Source organism: Eucyclogobius newberryi, unplaced genomic scaffold, assembly GCF_026437365.1.
Source record: "Eucyclogobius newberryi isolate DKJ021-1_F unplaced genomic scaffold, fEucNew1.0.hap1 SCAF_11, whole genome shotgun sequence".
Taxonomy (NCBI): Eukaryota; Metazoa; Chordata; class Actinopteri; order Gobiiformes; family Gobiidae; genus Eucyclogobius; species Eucyclogobius newberryi.
The window spans coordinates 38,309,940-38,330,324 of NW_027315735.1; the positions used below are offsets into that span (position 1 = coordinate 38,309,940).

The 20,385-nt window shown below is 44.3% G+C and overlaps 1 protein-coding gene across 1 annotated transcript in view; it reads right to left on the reverse strand.

Annotated features, from left to right (window-relative positions):
- Positions 1-605: 605 nt before the first annotated feature.
- LOC140347551 (protein SSUH2 homolog) overlaps positions 606-20,385 on the reverse strand; it is a 46,194-nt gene continuing 26,414 nt past the window's right edge. The window contains exons 8-12 of the mRNA XM_072434048.1: positions 13,113-13,192; positions 9,810-9,902; positions 9,347-9,452; positions 7,886-7,993; positions 606-874 (exon numbers count right to left, since the gene is read on the reverse strand). Of these exons, the coding sequence (XP_072290149.1) occupies positions 734-874; positions 7,886-7,993; positions 9,347-9,452; positions 9,810-9,902; positions 13,113-13,192 (528 nt within the window). The 3' untranslated portion in view covers positions 606-733. The remainder of the gene's footprint in view (positions 875-7,885; positions 7,994-9,346; positions 9,453-9,809; positions 9,903-13,112; positions 13,193-20,385) is intronic.

The window sequence follows — 20,385 nt, forward strand, 5'->3', positions numbered from 1 at the left end:
ATGAAAGGACCAGACTGAACACATGAAAGGACCAGACTGAACACATGAAAGGACCAGACTGAACACATGAAAGGACCAGACTGAACACATGAAAGGACCAGACTGAACACATGAAAGGACCAGTCTGAACACATGAAAGGACCAGACTGAACACATGAAAGGACCAGTCTGAACACATGAAAGGACCAGACTGAACACATGAAAGGACCAGTCTGAACACATGAAAGGACCAGACTGAACACATGAAAGGACCAGACTGAACACATGAAAGGACCAGTCTGAACACATGAAAGGACCAGTCTGAACACATGAAAGGACCAGTCTGAACACATGAAAGGACCAGTCTGAACACATGAAAGGACCAGACTGAACACATGAAAGGACCAGACTGAACACATGAAAGGACCAGACTGAACACATGAAAGGTGTACTTTCTCCTCTGCTCTTCTCCCTGTGACAAACTGCTGCACCCCCCTCACCACCACAGCCCCCCCTCACCACCACAGCCCCCCCTCACCACCACAGACCCCCCTCACCACCAGACCCCCCTCACCACCACAGACCCCCCTGCTGGACGAATCAGGGATTACACCGACGCAGGAGAGTCATTTTTATTTGAGAATAAAAGTTACAAAACAATGAAAGAGCCCAGGTCACATGTGGGCAGGGCCGGTCACACTTGGGCGGGGCCGGTCACACTTGGGCGGGGCCGGTCACACTTGGGCGGGGCCGGTCACATGACCACGCAGCAGCAGGTCGCTGGGTAGTCGTCGGCGCTCACTTCTCGCTCGTTGCCGTAAACGTAGAAACTGTGAGAGTTGCTTTTCCATTTGTACGAGACTTTAGAGATCGGGATCAGCTCCACAGTCTGTCTCTGCAAGAACCAGAACCAGAACCAGCAGGGTTAGAACCACAGTCTGCCTCTGAAAGAACTGGATACTGCAATATCCAAAGTACTGTAATATCCAAGGTACTGCACATATCCTGGTATAGCTCTAAAGCGTGCTACGAGATGTGGGCGGGGCTTCTGGAATCACTTCAAGAGCATTTTATTATTTACCTTTGTTACATTTTCTTTAGTTCCACCATAAACTAAACACAGATAAATGATGGTTCCTATCATCTTTTCTTTGTCTTTGAATTAATTGTTCACAGTTCTTTGAACTTCTAATGTAGTTTTAAATGAGCTGTAAACCAACTGCAGTACTAGAACCAGGAAGTACCGTCACATTAGTCCTGACTAGAACCAGGAAGTACCGTCACATTAGTCCTGACTAGAACCAGGAAGTACCGTCACATTAGTCCTGACTAGAACCAGGAAGTACCGTCACATTAGTCCTGACTAGAACCAGGAAGTACCGTCACATTAGTCCTGACTAGAACCAGGAAGTACCGTCACATTAGTCCTGACTAGAACCAGGAAGTACCGTCACATTAGTCCTGACTAGAACCAGGAAGTACCGTCACATTAGTCCTGACTAGAACCAGGAAGTACCGTCACATTAGTCCTGACTAGAACCAGGAAGTACCGTCACATTAGTCCTGACTAGAACCAGGAAGTACCGTCACATTAGTCCTGACTAGAACCAGGAAGTACCGTCACATTAGTCCTGACTAGAACCAGGAAGTACCATCACATTAGTCCTGACTAGAACCAGGAAGTACCGTCACATTAGTCCTGACTAGAACCAGGAAGTACCGTCACATTAGTCCTGACTAGAACCAGGAAGTACCGTCACATTAGTCCTGACTAGAACCAGGAAGTACCGTCACATTAGTCCTGACTAGAACCAGGAAGTACCGTCACATTAGTCCTGACTAGAACCAGGAAGTACCATCACATTAGTCCTGACCAGAACCAGGAAGTACCGTCACATTAGTCCCCACTAGAACCAGGAAGTACCATCACATTAGTCCTGACTAGAACCAGGAAGTACCATCACATTAGTCCTGACTAGAACCAGGAAGTACCGTCACATTAGTCCTGACTAGAACCAGGAAGTACCATCACATTAGTCCTGACTAGAATCAGGAAGTACCGTCACATTAGTCCTGACTAGAACCAGGAAGTACCGTCACATTAGTCCTGACTAGAACCAGGAAGTACCATCACATTAGTCCTGACTAGAACCAGGAAGTACCGTCACATTAGTCCTGACTAGAACCAGGAAGTACCATCACATTAGTCCTGACCAGAACCAGGAAGTACCGTCACATTAGTCCCCACTAGAACCAGGAAGTACCATCACATTAGTCCTGACTAGAACCAGGAAGTACCATCACATTAGTCCTGACTAGAACCAGGAAGTACCGTCACATTAGTCCTGACTAGAACCAGGAAGTACCATCACATTAGTCCTGACTAGAACCAGGAAGTACCATCACATTAGTCCTGACTAGACAGGAAGTACCTTCACATTAGTCCTGACTAGAACCAGGAAGTACCGTTACATTAGTCTTGACTAGAACCAGGAAGTACCATCACATTAATCCTGACTAGAACCAGGAAGTACCATCACATTAGTCCTGACTAGAACCAGGAAGTACCATCACATTAGTCCTGACTAGAACCAGGAAGTACCATCACATTAGTCCTGACTAGAACCAGGAAGTACCGTCACATTAGTCCTGACTAGTACCAGGAAGTGCAGTCACACTAGTCCTGACTATAACCAGGAAGTACCATCACATTAGTCCTGACTAGAACCAGGAAGTACCAGGAAGTACCGTTACATTAGTCCTGACTAGAACCAGGAAGTACCGTCACATTAGTCCTGACTAGAACCAGGAAGTACCATCACATTAGTCCTGACTAGAACCAGGAAGTACCATCACATTAGTCCTGACTAGAACCAGGAAGTACCATCACATTAGTCCCGACTAGAACCAGGAAGTACCATCACATTAGTCCCGACTAGAACCAGGAAGTACATCACATTAGTCCCGACTAGAACCAGAAAGTACCATCACATTAGTCCTGACTAGAACCAGGAAGTACCAGGAAGTACCGTTACATTAGTCCTGACTAGAACCAGGAAGTACCGTCACATTAGTCCTGACTAGAACCAGGAAGTACCATCACATTAGTCCTGACTGGAACCAGAAAGTACCATCACATTAGTCCCGACTAGAACCAGGAAGTACCATCACATTAGTCCCGACTAGAACCAGGAAGTACATCACATTAGTCCCGACTAGAACCAGGAAGTACCATCACATTAGTCCCGACTAGAACCAGGAAGTACCATCACATTAGTCCCGACTAGAACCAGGAAGTACCATCACAGATCCTGCACTGCCCCCTGTGGCTCAGAGCAGCTCTGCTTGTGTACAAGTCTGTGGTTTCAAGGGGAGTATTTGTAACAGTATTTGTAAAAGTAATATTATTTGTAGCAGTAATAGTATTTGCAGTAGCAGTAATAGTATTTGCAGCAGTAATAGTATTTGCAGTAGCAGTAATAGTATTTGTAGCAGTAATAGTATTTGCAGCAGTAATAGTATTTGTAGCTGTAGCAGTAATAGTATTTGCAGCAGTAATTGTATTTGCAGCAGTAATAGTATTTGTAGCAGTAATAGTATTTGCAGCAGTAATAGTATTTGTAGCTGTAGCAGTAATAGTATTTGCAGCAGTAATTGTATTTGCAGCAGTAATAGTATTTGTAGCAGTAGCAGTAATAGTATTTGCAGCAGTAATAGTATTTGCAGCAGTAATAGTATTTGTAGCTGTAGCAGTAATAGTATTTGCAGCAGCAATAGTATTTGCAGCAGTAATAGTATTTGTAGCAGTAATAGTATTTGCAGCAGTAATAGTATTTGCAGCAGTAATAGTATTTGTAGCAGTAGCAGTAATAGTATTTGCAGCAGTAATAGTATTTGTAGCAGTAGCAGTAATAGTATTTGCAGCAGTAATAGTATTTGCAGTAGTAGTAATAGTATTTGCAGTAGCAGTAATAGTATTTGCAGTAGCAGTAATAGTATTTGCAGTAGCAGTACTAGTATTTGCAGTAGCAGTACTAGTATTTGCAGTAGCAGTACTAGTATTTGCAGTAGCAGTACTAGTATTTGCAGTAGCAGTAATAGTATTTGCAGTAGCAGTACTAGTATTTGCAGTAGCAGTACTAGTATTTGCAGTAGCAGTACTAGTATTTGCAGTAGCAGTACTAGTATTTGCAGTAATAGTATTTGCAGTAGCAGTAATAGTAGCAGTAATAGTATTTGCAGTAGCAGTAATAGTATTTGCAGTAGCAGTACTAGTATTTGCAGTAGCAGTAATAGTATTTGCAGTAGCAGTAATAGTATTTGCAGTAGCAGTACTAGTATTTGCAGTAGCAGTACTAGTATTTGCAGTAGCAGTAATAGTATTTGCAGTAGCAGTAATAGTATTTGCAGTAGCAGTACTAGTATTTGCAGTTGCAGTACTAGTATTTGCAGTAGCAGTAATAGTATTTGCAGTAGCAGTACTAGTATTTGCAGTAGCAGTACTAGTATTTGCAGTAGCAGTAATAGTATTTGCAGTAGCAGTACTAGTATTTGCAGTAGCAGTAATAGTATTTGCAGTAGCAGTAATAGTATTTGCAGTAGCAGTAATAGTATTTGCAGTAGCAGTACTAGTATTTGCAGTAGCAGTAATAGTATTTGCAGTAGCAGTACTAGTATTTGCAGTAGCAGTAATAGTATTTGCAGTAGCAGTAATAGTATTTGCAGTAGCAGTACTAGTATTTGCAGTAGCAGTAATAGTATTTGCAGTAGCAGTACTAGTATTTGCAGTAGCAGTAATAGTATTTGCAGTAGCAGTACTAGTATTTGCAGTAGCAGTAATAGTATTTGCAGTAGCAGTACTAGTATTTGCAGTAGCAGTACTAGTATTTGCAGTAGCAGTACTAGTATTTGCAGTAGCAGTAATAGTATTTGCAGTAGCAGTACTAGTATTTGCAGTAGCAGTAATAGTATTTGCAGTAGCAGTAATAGTATTTGCAGTAGCAGTAATAGTATTTGCAGTAGCAGTACTAGTATTTGCAGTAGCAGTACTAGTATTTGCAGTAGCAGTAATAGTATTTGCAGTAGCAGTAATAGTATTTGCAGTAGCAGTAATAGTATTTGCAGTAGCAGTACTAGTATTTGAAGTAGCAGTAATAGTATTTGAAGTAGCAGTAATAGTATTTGCAGTAGCAGTAATAGTATTTGCAGTAGCAGTACTAGTATTTGCAGTAGCAGTAATAGTATTTGCAGTAGCAGTACTAGTATTTGCAGTAGCAGTACTAGTATTTGCAGTAGCAGTACTAGTATTTGCAGTAGCAGTACTAGTATTTGCAGTAGCAGTACTAGTATTTGCAGTAGCAGTACTAGTATTTGCAGTAGCAGTAATAGTATTTGCAGTAGCAGTACTAGTATTTGCAGTAGCAGTACTAGTATTTGCAGTAGCAGTACTAGTATTTGCAGTAGCAGTAATAGTATTTGCAGTAGCAGTAATAGTATTTGCAGTAGCAGTACTAGTATTTGCAGTAGCAGTAATAGTATTTGCAGTAGCAGTAATAGTATTTGCAGTAGCAGTACTAGTATTTGCAGTAGCAGTAATAGTATTTGCAGTAGCAGTACTAGTATTTGCAGTAGCAGTAATAGTATTTGCAGTAGCAGTACTAGTATTTGCAGTAGCAGTAATAGTATTTGCAGTAGCAGTACTAGTATTTGCAGTAGCAGTACTAGTATTTGCAGTAGCAGTACTAGTATTTGCAGTAGCAGTAATAGTATTTGCAGTAGCAGTACTAGTATTTGCAGTAGCAGTAATAGTATTTGCAGTAGCAGTACTAGTATTTGCAGTAGCAGTACTAGTATTTGCAGTAGCAGTAATAGTATTTGCAGTAGCAGTAATAGTATTTGCAGTAGCAGTAATAGTATTTGCAGTAGCAGTACTAGTATTTGCAGTAGCAGTAATAGTATTTGCAGTAGCAGTAATAGTATTTGCAGTAGCAGTACTAGTATTTGCAGTAGCAGTAATAGTATTTGCAGTAGCAGTACTAGTATTTGCAGTAGCAGTACTAGTATTTGCAGTAGCAGTACTAGTATTTGCAGTAGCAGTAATAGTATTTGCAGTAGCAGTACTAGTATTTGCAGTAGCAGTAATAGTATTTGCAGTAGCAGTACTAGTATTTGCAGTAGCAGTAATAGTATTTGCAGTAGCAGTACTAGTATTTGCAGTAGCAGTACTAGTATTTGCAGTAGCAGTACTAGTATTTGCAGTAGCAGTAATAGTATTTGCAGTAGCAGTACTAGTATTTGCAGTAGCAGTAATAGTATTTGCAGTAGCAGTACTAGTATTTGCAGTAGCAGTACTAGTATTTGCAGTAGCAGTAATAGTATTTGCAGTAGCAGTAATAGTATTTGCAGTAGCAGTAATAGTATTTGCAGTAGCAGTACTAGTATTTGCAGTAGCAGTAATAGTATTTGCAGTAGCAGTAATAGTATTTGCAGTAGCAGTACTAGTATTTGCAGTAGCAGTAATAGTATTTGCAGTAGCAGTACTAGTATTTGCAGTAGCAGTACTAGTATTTGCAGTAGCAGTACTAGTATTTGCAGTAGCAGTAATAGTATTTGCAGTAGCAGTACTAGTATTTGCAGTAGCAGTAATAGTATTTGCAGTAGCAGTAATAGTATTTGCAGTAGCAGTAATAGTATTTGCAGTAGCAGTACTAGTATTTGCAGTAGCAGTACTAGTATTTGCAGTAGCAGTACTAGTATTTGCAGTAGCAGTACTAGTATTTGCAGTAGCAGTACTAGTATTTGCAGTAGCAGTAATAGTATTTGCAGTAGCAGTACTAGTATTTGCAGTAGCAGTACTAGTATTTGCAGTAGCAGTAATAGTATTTGCAGTAGCAGTAATAGTATTTGCAGTAGCAGTACTAGTATTTGCAGTAGCAGTACTAGTATTTGCAGTAGCAGTAATAGTATTTGCAGTAGCAGTACTAGTATTTGCAGTAGCAGTAATAGTATTTGCAGTAGCAGTAATAGTATTTGCAGTAGCAGTACTAGTATTTGCAGTAGCAGTAATAGTATTTGCAGTAGCAGTACTAGTATTTGCAGTAGCAGTACTAGTATTTGCAGTAGCAGTAATAGTATTTGCAGTAGCAGTACTAGTATTTGCAGTAGCAGTACTAGTATTTGCAGTAGCAGTACTAGTATTTGCAGTAGCAGTACTAGTATTTGCAGTAGCAGTACTAGTATTTGCAGTAGCAGTAATAGTATTTGCAGTAGCAGTACTAGTATTTGTCTGACCTGCTGCAGGATCTAGTATTTGCAGTAGCAGTACTAGTATTTGCAGTAGCAGTAATAGTATTTGCAGTAGCAGTAATAGTATTTGCAGTAGCAGTACTAGTATTTGCAGTAGCAGTACTAGTATTTGCAGTAGCAGTAATAGTATTTGCAGTAGCAGTACTAGTATTTGCAGTAGCAGTACTAGTATTTGCAGTAGCAGTAATAGTATTTGCAGTAGCAGTACTAGTATTTGCAGTAGCAGTACTAGTATTTGCAGTAGCAGTAATAGTATTTGCAGTAGCAGTAATAGTATTTGCAGTAGCAGTACTAGTATTTGCAGTAGCAGTACTAGTATTTGCAGTAGCAGTAATAGTATTTGCAGTAGCAGTAATAGTATTTGCAGTAGCAGTACTAGTATTTGCAGTAGCAGTAATAGTATTTGCAGTAGCAGTACTAGTATTTGCAGTAGCAGTACTAGTATTTGCAGTAGCAGTAATAGTATTTGCAGTAGCAGTAATAGTATTTGCAGTAGCAGTACTAGTATTTGCAGTAGCAGTACTAGTATTTGCAGTAGCAGTAATAGTATTTGCAGTAGCAGTACTAGTATTTGCAGTAGCAGTACTAGTATTTGTCTGACCTGCTGCAGGATCCTGGAGCTCTGGGAGAACTTGGTCTGATGGTCTCGGATCATTCGGTCTGAAGCTTCAGAGATCAAAGGGTTCGGAAATCCAACCAGAGGAAAAAGCTGAGGAGAAACCAGGGTTAGAACTAAGACTAAACCAGGACTAAACCAGGACTAAACCAGGAGTAAACCAGGACTAAACCAGGAGTAAACCAGGAGTAAACCAGGACTAAACCAGGAGTAAACCAGGAGTAAACCAGGACTAAACCAGGAGTAAACCAGGAGTAAACCAGGACTAAACCAGGACTAAACCAGGACTAAACCAGGACTAAACCAGGGTTAGAACTAAGACTAAACCAGGACTAAACCAGGACTAAACCAGGAGTAAACCAGGACTAAACCAGGAGTAAACCAGGAGTAAACCAGGACTAAACCAGGAGTAAACCAGGAGTAAACCAGGACTAAACCAGGAGTAAACCAGGAGTAAACCAGGACTAAACCAGGGTTAGAACTAAGACTAAACCAGGACTAAACCAGGACTAAACCAGGACTAAACCAGGACCCTGGTTTAGACCTGGTTTAGACCTGGTTTAGACCTGGTTTAGACCTGGTTTAGACCTGGTTTAGTCCTGGTTTGGACCTGGTTTGGACCTGGTTTAGTCCTGGTTTAGTCCTGGTTTAGTCTTAGTTCTAACCCTGGTTTAGTCCTGGTTTAGTCCTGGTTTAGTCCAGGTTTAGTCCTGGTTTAGTCCTGGTTTAGTAACCAGGACTAAACCAGGACTAAACCAGGGTTAGAACTAAGACTAAACCAGGACTAAACCAGGGTTAGAACTAAGACTAAACCAGGACTAAACCAGGACTAAACCAGGGTTAGAACTAAGACTAAACCAGGACTAAACCAGGTCTAAACCAGGACTAAACCAGGTCTAAACCAGGACTAAACCAGGTCCAAACCAGGACTAAACCAGGTCTAAACCAGGTCTAAACCAGGTCTAAACCAGGTCCAAACCAGGTCTAAACCAGGTCTAAACCAGGTCTAAACCAGGACTAAACCAGGTCTAAACCAGGTCTAAACCAGGACTAAACCAGGTCTAAACCAGGTCTAAACCAGGTCTAAACCAGGTCTAAACCAGGACTAAACCAGGCCCTGGGGGGACACATCTAATACAAATAGATTATTGAGCGCCCATAATCGCATAATAATTGCAGTAGTATTTGCAGTAGTATTTGCAGTAGTATTTGCAGCAGTATTTGCAGCAGTATTTGCAGTAGTATTTGCAGTATTTACAGTAGTATTTACAGTAGTATTTGCAGTAGTATTTGCAGTATTAGCAGTATTTGCAGTAGTATTTGCAGTATTTGCAGTAGTATTTGAAGTATTTGCAGTAGTATTTGAAGTATTTGCAGTAGTATTTGAAGTATTTGCAGTAGTATTTGCAGTAGTATTTGCAGTAGTATTTCCAGTATTTGCAGTACCAGGCTGTTGCAGTTCTTGAACAGTTCTTTGCCATGAACGCTCTTCAGCTTCTCAGGGTTCAGTCCAGACTCCTGATGCACCACATGGTCCTCCACATGGTCCTCCCTGAACACACACATGTCCCCCTGTGTCAGAAGCCCCTCCCCCTGTGTCAGAAGCCCCTCCCACTGTCAGATGCCCCTCCCCCGGTGTCAGAAACCCCTCCCCCTGTGTCAGAAGCCCCTCCCCCTGTGTCAGAAGCCCCTCCCACTGTCAGATGCCCCTCCCCCTGTGTCAGAAACCCCTCCCCCTGTGTCAGAAGCCCCTCCCACTGTCAGATGCCCCTCCCACTGTGTCAGAAGCCCCTCCCCCTGTGTCAGAAGCCCCTCCCCCTGTGTCAGAAGCCCCTCCCCCTGTGTCAGAAGCCCCTCCCCCTGTGTCAGAAGCCCCTCCCACTGTGTCAGATGCCCCTCCCCCTCGTACCATTCCACTTTTAGGTTGATGAAGCTCAGCATCTGTCGCTTTCCTTTACAAACATCACAGTCCTGAGTCCCACGACCACTGCAGGGGTCACACCTGAGGGGGGGGGGCGGGGAGAGACAGGGACAGACGGGGAGAGACAGGGACAGACGGGGAGAGACAGGGACAGACAACGACAGAGGGGGACAGACAACGACAGAGGGGGACAGACAACGACAGACGGGGGACAGATGAGGACAGACAGGTCAGACTTTTCAAAATAAGACAGCAGAGCTGGCGACCCTCACACGCTATGAACGGGATTACAGGGACTGTAGCATCATCGTGCTCAGAGACCTGGCTGACCCCAGAAATCCTGGATCAGACTGTTGCTTTGGACCATTTTCACCTCCTGTGCAGACAGAACAAGGGAGAGCGGGAAGAGGAGAGGAGGAGGCCTCGCCATGTTTGTTCATGAGAAGTGGTGTCGATCAAACCACGTCACAGTCAGAGAACAACTGTGTAGCAGAGACATTGAACTGTTAGCCGTTAGCATGAGGCCATATTATCTGCCCCGGGAGTTCTCACATGTCATTGTAATAGCAGTGTACGTAGCCCCGTCTGCTAACGCTGACAAAGCCTGTGAAGCATGTTCTCCATCACAAGCAGATGCACAACAAACACCCACAGGCTCTGTTCCTCATCTCTGGTGACTTTAACCACGCTCCTCCCTCTTCTGTCCTGACACACCAGGATGTCTCCTGTCCCACCAGAGACAATAGAACATTGGATTTATTCTTTGCCAACACCAGGAGGCTCCTCCCCCTCCCTCCCCTGAGCAGCTCGGACCACGCCCTTGTACACCTGAGGCCTGTGGTGCCCCGTGTGGTGAGGAGGTGCTCTGCTGAGCGCGAGGAGGCTCTGAGGGACTGTTCCAGCACCATCACAGAGCATCAGGACATCAGCACCATGACAGAGCATCAGGACATCAGCACCATCACAGAGCATCAGGACATCAGCACCATCACAGAGCATCAGGACATCAGCACCATCACAGAGCATCACGGACATCAGCACCATCACAGAGCATCAGGACATCAGCACCATGACAGAGCATCAGGACATCAGCACCATGACAGAGCATCAGGACATCAGCACCATGACAGAGCATCAGGACATCAGCACCATCACAGAGCATCAGGACATCAGCACCATCACAGAGCATCAGGACATCAGCACCATCACAGAGCATCAGGACATCAGCACCATCACAGAGCATCAGGACATCAGCACCATCACAGAGCATCAGGACATCAGCACCATGACAGAGCATCAGGACATCAGCACCATCACAGAGCATCAGGACATCAGCACCATCACAGAGCATCAGGACATCAGCACCATCACAGAGCATCACGGACATCAGCACCATCACAGAGCATCAGGACATCAGCACCATCACAGAGCATCAGGACATCAGCACCATGACAGAGCATCAGGACATCAGCACCATGACAGAGCATCAGGACATCAGCACCATCACAGAGCATCAGGACATCAGCACCATCACAGAGCATCAGGACATCAGCACCATCACAGAGCATCAGGACATCAGCACCATCACAGAGCATCAGGACATCAGCACCATGACAGAGCATCAGGACATCAGCACCATAACAGAGCATCAGGACATCAGCACCATGACAGAGCATCAGGACATCAGCACCATAACAGAGCATCAGCACCATGACAGAGCATCAGGACATCAGCACCATGACAGAGCATCAGGACATCAGCACCATCACAGAGCATCAGGACATCAGCACCATGACAGAGCATCAGGACATCAGCACCATCACAGAGCATCAGGACATCAGCACCATCACAGAGCATCAGGACATCAGCACCATCACAGAGCATCAGGACATCAGCACCATCACAGAGCATCAGGACATCAGCACCATCACAGAGCATCAGGACATCAGCACCATCACAGAGCATCAGGACATCAGCACCATCACAGAGCATCACGGACATCAGCACCATCACAGAGCATCAGGACATCAGCACCATCACAGAGCATCAGGACATCAGCACCATGACAGAGCATCAGGACATCAGCACCATGACAGAGCATCAGGACATCAGCACCATCACAGAGCATCAGGACATCAGCACCATCACAGAGCATCAGGACATCAGCACCATCACAGAGCATCAGGACATCAGCACCATCACAGAGCATCAGGACATCAGCACCATGACAGAGCATCAGGACATCAGCACCATAACAGAGCATCAGGACATCAGCACCATGACAGAGCATCAGGACATCAGCACCATAACAGAGCATCAGCACCATGACAGAGCATCAGGACATCAGCACCATGACAGAGCATCAGGACATCAGCACCATCACAGAGCATCAGGACATCAGCACCATGACAGAGCATCAGGACATCAGCACCATCACAGAGCATCAGGACATCAGCACCATCACAGAGCATCAGGACATCAGCACCATCACAGAGCATCAGGACATCAACACCAGTTTGTATACGTCCTGACATCGGAGTGGAGGACGCCGTCATGGGACTCATCACAAACGATGATGTGGAGGACAGAGGACAGAGGACAGAGGACTGGAGCAGGACTTTGTGGAACCACCTCCTCATCAACGCAGAAGACCAAGGAGAGGCCACGCCCCCCTCACCAGTGAACATCCAGGGACGGGACAGACAAACTGGGACGTCCTCGTCCGTCCTGTGGGACAGTCTTTTAGCTTGGATTTGAAAACACCTCGTCCAACCGGACGGAAAAGACAATATGTGTATCACGGCCTTTTTTCGACGCCTCCAAGTTAAAAAACTGTCCCACAGGACAGACGAGGACGTCCCAGTTTGTCTGTCAAAACACACACCTGGTTTGTCCCTCAGGTCAGAGACAGTGTCCCTCAGGTCAGAGGCAGTGTCCCTCAGGTCAGAGGCAGTGTCCCTCTGGTCAGAGACAGTGTCCCTCAGGTCAGAGACAGTGTCCCTCAGGTCAGAGGCAGTGTCCCTCAGGTCAGAGGCAGTGTCCCTCAGGGGACATATCAGAAGAACTCGTAATGAAGACGGATTATTGCCATGGATACGACTGCAGACAGACATGTCCAAACTAGGACGCCATCGTCACGAAAATCCCCTTCCCTGAATTTCTCCATGTGAACTTAACGAGGACGAGCTCGGGGACGAGCTCGTCCTCGAGCTCGAGGACGAGCTCGAGGACGAGCTCGGGGACGAGCTCGAGGACGAGCTCGAGGACGAGGTTTGTGAAGAGTTCCAGTACCTGTCAGTCCCAGTGCCATTACAGCGAGAACAGTTCTGCTCGTCTTTGGTCCCAGCTCCATTACAAACCCAGCACGGCTTCTGAGACACAAGACATCTGGATCAGAGACTAAAGCAGGACTAAACCAAGACTAAACCAGGTCTAAAGCAGGACTAAACCAAGACTAAACCAGGTCTAAAGCAGGACTAAACCAGGACTAAAGCAGGTCTAAACCAGGACTAAACCAGGTCTAAAGCAGGACTAAAGCAGGACTAAACCAGGACTAAAGCAGGTCTAAACCAGGACTAAACCAGGTCTAAAGCAGGTCTAAACCAGGACTAAACCAGGTCTAAAGCAGGACTAAAGCAGGACTAAACCAGGACTAAAGCAGGTCTAAACCAGGACTAAACCAGGTCTAAACCAGGTCTAAAGCAGGACTAAAGCAGGACTAAACCAAGACTAAACCAGGTCTAAAGCAGGACTAAAGCAGGACTAAACCAAGACTAAAGCAGGACTAAACCAGGACTAAAGCAGGACTAAACCAGGACTAAAGCAGGTCTAAACCAGGTCTAAACCAGGTCTAAACCAGGACTAAAGCAGGACTAAACCAGGACTAAACCAGGACTAAAGCAGGACTAAACCAGGTCTAAACCAGGTCTAAACCAGGTCTAAAGCAGGACTAAAGCAGGACTAAACCAGGACTAAAGCAGGACTAAAGCAGGACTAAACAGGACTAAACAGGACTAAAGCAGGACTAAACCAAGACTAAAGCAGGACTAAAGCAGGACTAAAGCAGGACTAAAGCAGGACTAAACAGGACTAAACAGGACTAAAGCAGGACTAAACCAAGACTAAAGCAGGACTAAACAGGACTAAACAGGACTAAAGCAGGACTAAAGCAGGACTAAAGCAGGACTAAACCAGGACTAAACCAAGACTAAACCAGGACTAAAGCAGGTCTAAACCAGGACTAAACCAGGTCTAAAGCAGGACTAAAGCAGGACTAAACCAGGACTAAAGCAGGACTAAACAGGACTAAACAGGACTAAAGCAGGACTAAAGCAGGACTAAAGCAGGACTAAACCAGGACTAAACCAAGACTAAACCAGGACTAAAGCAGGTCTAAACCAGGACTAAACCAGGTCTAAACCAGGTCTAAAGCAGGACTAAAGCAGGACTAAACCAAGACTAAACCAGGACTAAACCAAGACTAAACCAGGACTAAAGCAGGTCTAAACCAGGACTAAACCAGGTCTAAAGCAGGACTAAAGCAGGACTAAACCAGGACTAAAGCAGGTCTAAACCAGGACTAAACCAGGTCTAAACCAGGTCTAAAGCAGGACTAAAGCAGGACTAAACCAAGACTAAACCAGGACTAAAGCAGGACTAAACCAAGACTAAACCAGGTCTAAAGCAGGACTAAAGCAGGACTAAACCAAGACTAAAGCAGGACTAAACCAGGTCTAAACCAGGTGTAAAGCAGGACTAAAGCAGGACTAAACCAAGACTAAACCAGGACTAAAGCAGGACTAAACCAGGACTAAAGCAGGACTAAAGCAGGACTAAACCAAGACTAAACCAGGACTAAAGCAGGACTAAACCAGGACTAAAGCAGGTCTAAACCAGGACTAAACCAGGTCTAAAGCAGGACTAAAGCAGGACTAAACCAGGACTAAAGCAGGTCTAAAGCAGGACTAAAGCAGGACTAAACCAAGACTAAAGCAGGACTAAACCAGGACTAAAGCAGGACTAAACCAAGACTAAAGCAGGACTAAACCAGGACTAAAGCAGGTCTAAACCAGGTCTAAACCAGGACTAAACCAGGACTAAACCAGGTCTAAAGCAGGACTAAACCAGGACTAAACCAAGTCTAAAGAAGGTCTAAAGAAGGTCTAAACCAGGACTAAACCAGGTCTAAACCAGGACTAAACCAGGACTAAACCAGGACTAAACCAGGACTAAACCAGGTCTAAAGCAGGACTAAACCAGGACTAAACCAGGACTAAACCAGGTCTAAAGCAGGTCTAAAGCAGGTCTAAAGCAGGTCTAAAGCAGGACTAAACCAGGACTAAACCAGGACTAAACCAGGTCTAAACCAGGTCTAAAGCAGGACTAAAGCAGGTCTAAAGCAGGACTAAACCAGGACTAAAGCAGGTCTAAAGCAGGTCTAAAGAAGGTCTAAAGAAGGTCTAAAGAAGGTCTAAACCAGGACTAAACCAGGTCTAAACCAGGTCTAAACCAGGTCTAAACCAGGTCTAAAGAAGGACTAAAGCAGGTCTAAAGCAGGACTAAACCAGGACTAAACCAGGACTAAACCAGGTCTAAAGCAGGTCTAAAGCAGGACTAAACCAGGACTAAACCAGGTCTAAAGCAGGACTAAAGCAGGACTAAACCAAGACTAAACCAGGACTAAACCAGGACTAAACCAGGACTAAAGCAGGTCTAAACCAGGACTAAACCAGGTCTAAACCAGGTCTAAAGCAGGACTAAAGCAGGACTAAACCAAGACTAAACCAGGACTAAACCAGGACTAAACCAGGACTAAAGCAGGTCTAAACCAGGACTAAACCAGGTCTAAACCAGGTCTAAAGCAGGACTAAAGCAGGACTAAACCAAGACTAAACCAGGACTAAAGCAGGACTAAACCAGGACTAAAGCAGGTCTAAAGCAGGTCTAAACCAGGACTAAACCAGGTCTAAACCAGGTCTAAAGCAGGACTAAAGCAGGTCTAAAGCAGGACTAAACCAGGACTAAACCAGGACTAAACCAGGTCTAAAGCAGGACTAAACCAGGTCTAAACCAGGTCTAAACCAGGTCTAAACCAGGTCTAAAGAAGGTCTAAACCAGGTCTAAAGAAGGTCTAAAGAAGGTCTAAACCAGGTCTAAAGAAGGTCTAAAGAAGGTCTAAAGCAGGTCTAAAGCAGGTCTAATCCAGGTCTAAACCAGGTCTAAACCAGGTCTAAAGCAGGACTAAAGAAGGTCTAAAGAAGGTCTAAACCAGGTCTAAAGCAGGTCTAAAGCAGGTCTAAAGCAGGTCTAAAGCAGGTCTAAAGCAGGTCTAAACCAGGTCTAAAGCAGGACTAAACCAGGTCTAAAGCAGGTCTAAAGCAGGTCTAAAGCAGGTCTAAAGCAGGACTAAACCAGGACTAAAGCAGGTCTAAAGCAGGTCTAAAGAAGGTCTAAAGAAGGTCTAAAGAAGGTCTAAAGAAGGTCTAAACCAGGTCTAAACCAGGTCTAAACCAGGTCAAAACCAGGTCTAAAGCAGGACTAAAGCAGGTCTAAAGCAGGACTAAACCAGGACTAAACCAGGACTAAACCAGGTCTAAACCAGGTCTAAAGCAGGTCTAAAGCAGGACTAAACCAGGTCTAAAGCAGGACTAAAGCAGGACTAAACCAAGACTAAACCAGGACTAAAGCAGGACTAAAGCAGGACTAAACCAAGACTAAACCAGGACTAAACCAGGACTAAACCAGGACTAAAGCAGGTCTAAACCAGGACTAAACCAGGTCTAAACCAGGTCTAAAGCAGGACTAAAGCAGGACTAAACCAAGACTAAACCAGGACTAAAGCAGGACTAAACCAGGACTAAAGCAGGTCTAAAGCAGGTCTAAAGCAGGTCTAAACCAGGACTAAACCAGGTCTAAACCAGGTCTAAACCAGGTCTAAAGCAGGACTAAAGCAGGTCTAAACCAGGTCTAAACCAGGTCTAAAAGAAGGTCTAAAGAAGGTCTAAAGCAGGTCTAAACCAGGACTAAACCAGGACTAAACCAGGTCTAAAGCAGGACTAAACCAGGACTAAACCAGGTCTAAACCAGGTCTAAAAGAAGGTCTAAAGAAGGTCTAAAGAAGGTCTAAAGAAGGTCTAAACCAGGTCTAAACCAGGTCTAAAGCAGGACTAAAGAAGGTCTAAAGAAGGTCTAAACCAGGTCTAAAGCAGGTCTAAAGCAGGTCTAAAGCAGGTCTAAAGCAGGTCTAAAGCAGGTCTAAAGCAGGTCTAAAGCAGGACTAAACCAGGTCTAAAGCAGGTCTAAAGCAGGTCTAATCCAGGTCTAAACCAGGTCTAAAGAAGGTCTAAAGAAGGTCTAAAGAAGGTCTAAACCAGGTCTAAAGAAGGTCTAAAGAAGGTCTAAAGAAGGTCTAAAGAAGGTCTAAAGCAGGTCTAAAGCAGGTCTAATCCAGGTCTAAACCAGGACTAAAGAAGGTCTAAAGAAGGTCTAAACCAGGTCTAAAGCAGGTCTAAACCAGGTCTAAAGCAGGACTAAACCAGGTCTAAAGCAGGTCTAAAGCAGGTCTAATCCAGGTCTAAACCAGGTCTAAAGAAGGTCTAAAGAAGGTCTAAAGAAGGTCTAAACCAGGTCTAAAGAAGGTCTAAAAAAGGTCTAAAGCAGGTCTAAAGCATGTCTAATCAAGGTCTAAACCAGGTCTAAAGCAGGTCTAAACCAGGTCTAAAGCAGGACTAAACCAGGTCTAAAGCAGGTCTAAAGCAGGTCTAAAGCAGGACTAAACCAAGACTAAACCAGGACTAAAGCAGGACTAAAGCAGGACTAAACCAAGACTAAACCAGGACTAAACCAGGTCTAAAGCAGGTCTAAAGCAGGTCTAAAGCAGGTCTAAAGCAAGTCTAAACCAGGTCTAAACCAGGACTAAACCAGGTCTAAAGCAGGTCTAAAGCAGGTCTAAAGCAGGTCTAAACCAGGTCTAAAGCAGGACTAAACCAGGTCTAAAGAAGGTCTAAAGAAGGTCTAAAGAAGGTCTAAACCAGGACTAAACCAGGTCTAAAGCAGGACTAAAGCAGGACTAAACCAAGACTAAACCAGGACTAAAGCAGGACTAAAGCAGGACTAAACCAAGACTAAACCAGGACTAAACCAGGTCTAAACCAGGACTAAACCAGGTCTAAACCAGGTCTAAAGCAGGACTAAAGCAGGACTAAACCAAGACTAAACCAGGACTAAAGCAGGACTAAACCAGGACTAAAGCAGGTCTAAAGCAGGTCTAAAGCAGGTCTAAACCAGGACTAAACCAGGTCTAAACCAGGTCTAAACCAGGTCTAAAGCAGGACTAAAGCAGGTCTAAAGCAGGACTAAACCAGGACTAAACCAGGACTAAACCAGGTCTAAAGCAGGACTAAACCAGGACTAAACCAGGTCTAAACCAGGTCTAAAAGAAGGTCTAAAGAAGGTCTAATCCAGGTCTAAACCAGGTCTAAACCAGGTCTAAAGCAGGACTAAAGAAGGTCTAAAGAAGGTCTAAACCAGGTCTAAAGCAGGTCTAAAGCAGGTCTAAAGCAGGTCTAAAGCAGGTCTAAAGCAGGTCTAAAGCAGGTCTAAACCAGGTCTAAAGCAGGACTAAACCAGGTCTAAAGCAGGTCTAAAGAAGGTCTAAAGAAGGTCTAAACCAGGTCTAAAGAAGGTCTAAAGAAGGTCTAAAGAAGGTCTAAAGAAGGTCTAAACCAGGTCTAAAGAAGGTCTAAAGAAGGTCTAAACCAGAACTAAACCAGGTCTAAAGCAGGACTAAACCAGGACTAAAGCAGGTCTAAAGCAGGTCTAAAGCAGGTCTAAAGCAGGTCTAAAGCAGGTCTAAAGCAGGTCTAAACCAGGTCTAAAGAAGGTCTAAAGAAGGTCTAAAGCAGGTCTAAAGCAGGTCTAATCCAGGTCTAAACCAGGTCTAAACCAGGTCTAAAGCAGGACTAAAGAAGGTCTAAAGAAGGTCTAAACCAGGTCTAAAGCAGGTCTAAAGCAGGTCTAAAGCAGGTCTAAACCAGGTCTAAAGCAGGACTAAACCAGGTCTAAAGCAGGTCTAAAGCAGGTCTAATCCAGGTCTAAAGAAGGTCTAAAGAAGGTCTAAAGAAGGTCTAAACCAGGTCTAAAGAAGGTCTAAAAAAGGTCTAAAGCAGGTCTAAAGCAGGTCTAATCAAGGTCTAAACCAGGTCTAAAGCAGGACTAAAGAAGGTCTAAAGAAGGTCTAAACCAGGTCTAAAGCAGGTCTAAAGCAGGTCTAAAGCAGGACTAAACCAGGTCTAAAGCAGGTCTAAAGCAGGTCTAAAGCAGGTCTAAAGCAAGTCTAAACCAGGTCTAAACCAGGACTAAACCAGGTCTAAAGCAGGTCTAAAGCAGGTCTAAAGCAGGTCTAAACCAGGTCTAAAGCAGGACTAAACCAGGTCTAAAGAAGGTCTAAAGAAGGTCTAAAGAAGGTCTAAACCAGGACTAAACCAGGTCTAAAGCAGGTCTAAAGAAGGTCTAAACCAGGACTAAACCAGGTCTAAACCAGGTCTAAACCAGGTCTAAACCAGGTCTAAAGAAGGTCTAAAGAAGGTCTAAACCAGGACTAAACCAGGTCTAAAGCAGGTCTAAAGCAGGTCTAAAGCAGGACTAAAGCAGGACTAAACCAGGTCTAAACCAGGTCTAAACCAGGTCTAAACCAGGTCTAAAGCAGGTCTAAAGCAGGTCTAAAGAAGGTCTAAAGAAGGTCTAAACCAGGTCTAAAGAAGGTCTAAAAAAGGTCTAAAGCAGGTCTAAAGCAGGTCTAATCAAGGTCTAAACCAGGTCTAAAGCAGGTCTAAACCAGGTCTAAAGCAGGACTAAACCAGGTCTAAAGCAGGTCTAAAGCAGGTCTAAAGCAGGTCTAAAGCAAGTCTAAACCAGGTCTAAACCAGGACTAAACCAGGTCTAAAGCAGGACTAAACCAAGACTAAACCAGGACTAAAGCAGGACTAAAGCAGGACTAAACCAAGACTAAACCAGGACTAAACCAGGTCTAAAGCAGGTCTAAAGCAGGTCTAAAGCAAGTCTAAACCAGGTCTAAACCAGGACTAAACCAGGTCTAAAGCAGGTCTAAAGCAGGTCTAAAGCAGGTCTAAACCAGGTCTAAAGCAGGACTAAACCAGGTCTAAAGAAGGTCTAAAGAAGGTCTAAAGAAGGTCTAAACCAGGACTAAACCAGGTCTAAAGCAGGACTAAAGCAGGACTAAACCAAGACTAAACCAGGACTAAAGCAGGACTAAAGCAGGACTAAACCAAGACTAAACCAGGACTAAACCAGGACTAAACCAGGACTAAAGCAGGTCTAAACCAGGACTAAACCAGGTCTAAACCAGGTCTAAAGCAGGACTAAAGCAGGACTAAACCAAGACTAAACCAGGACTAAAGCAGGACTAAACCAGGACTAAAGCAGGACTAAAGCAGGTCTAAAGCAGGACTAAACCAGGACTAAACCAGGACTAAACCAGGTCTAAAGCAGGACTAAACCAGGACTAAACCAGGTCTAAACCAGGTCTAAAAGAAGGTCTAAAGAA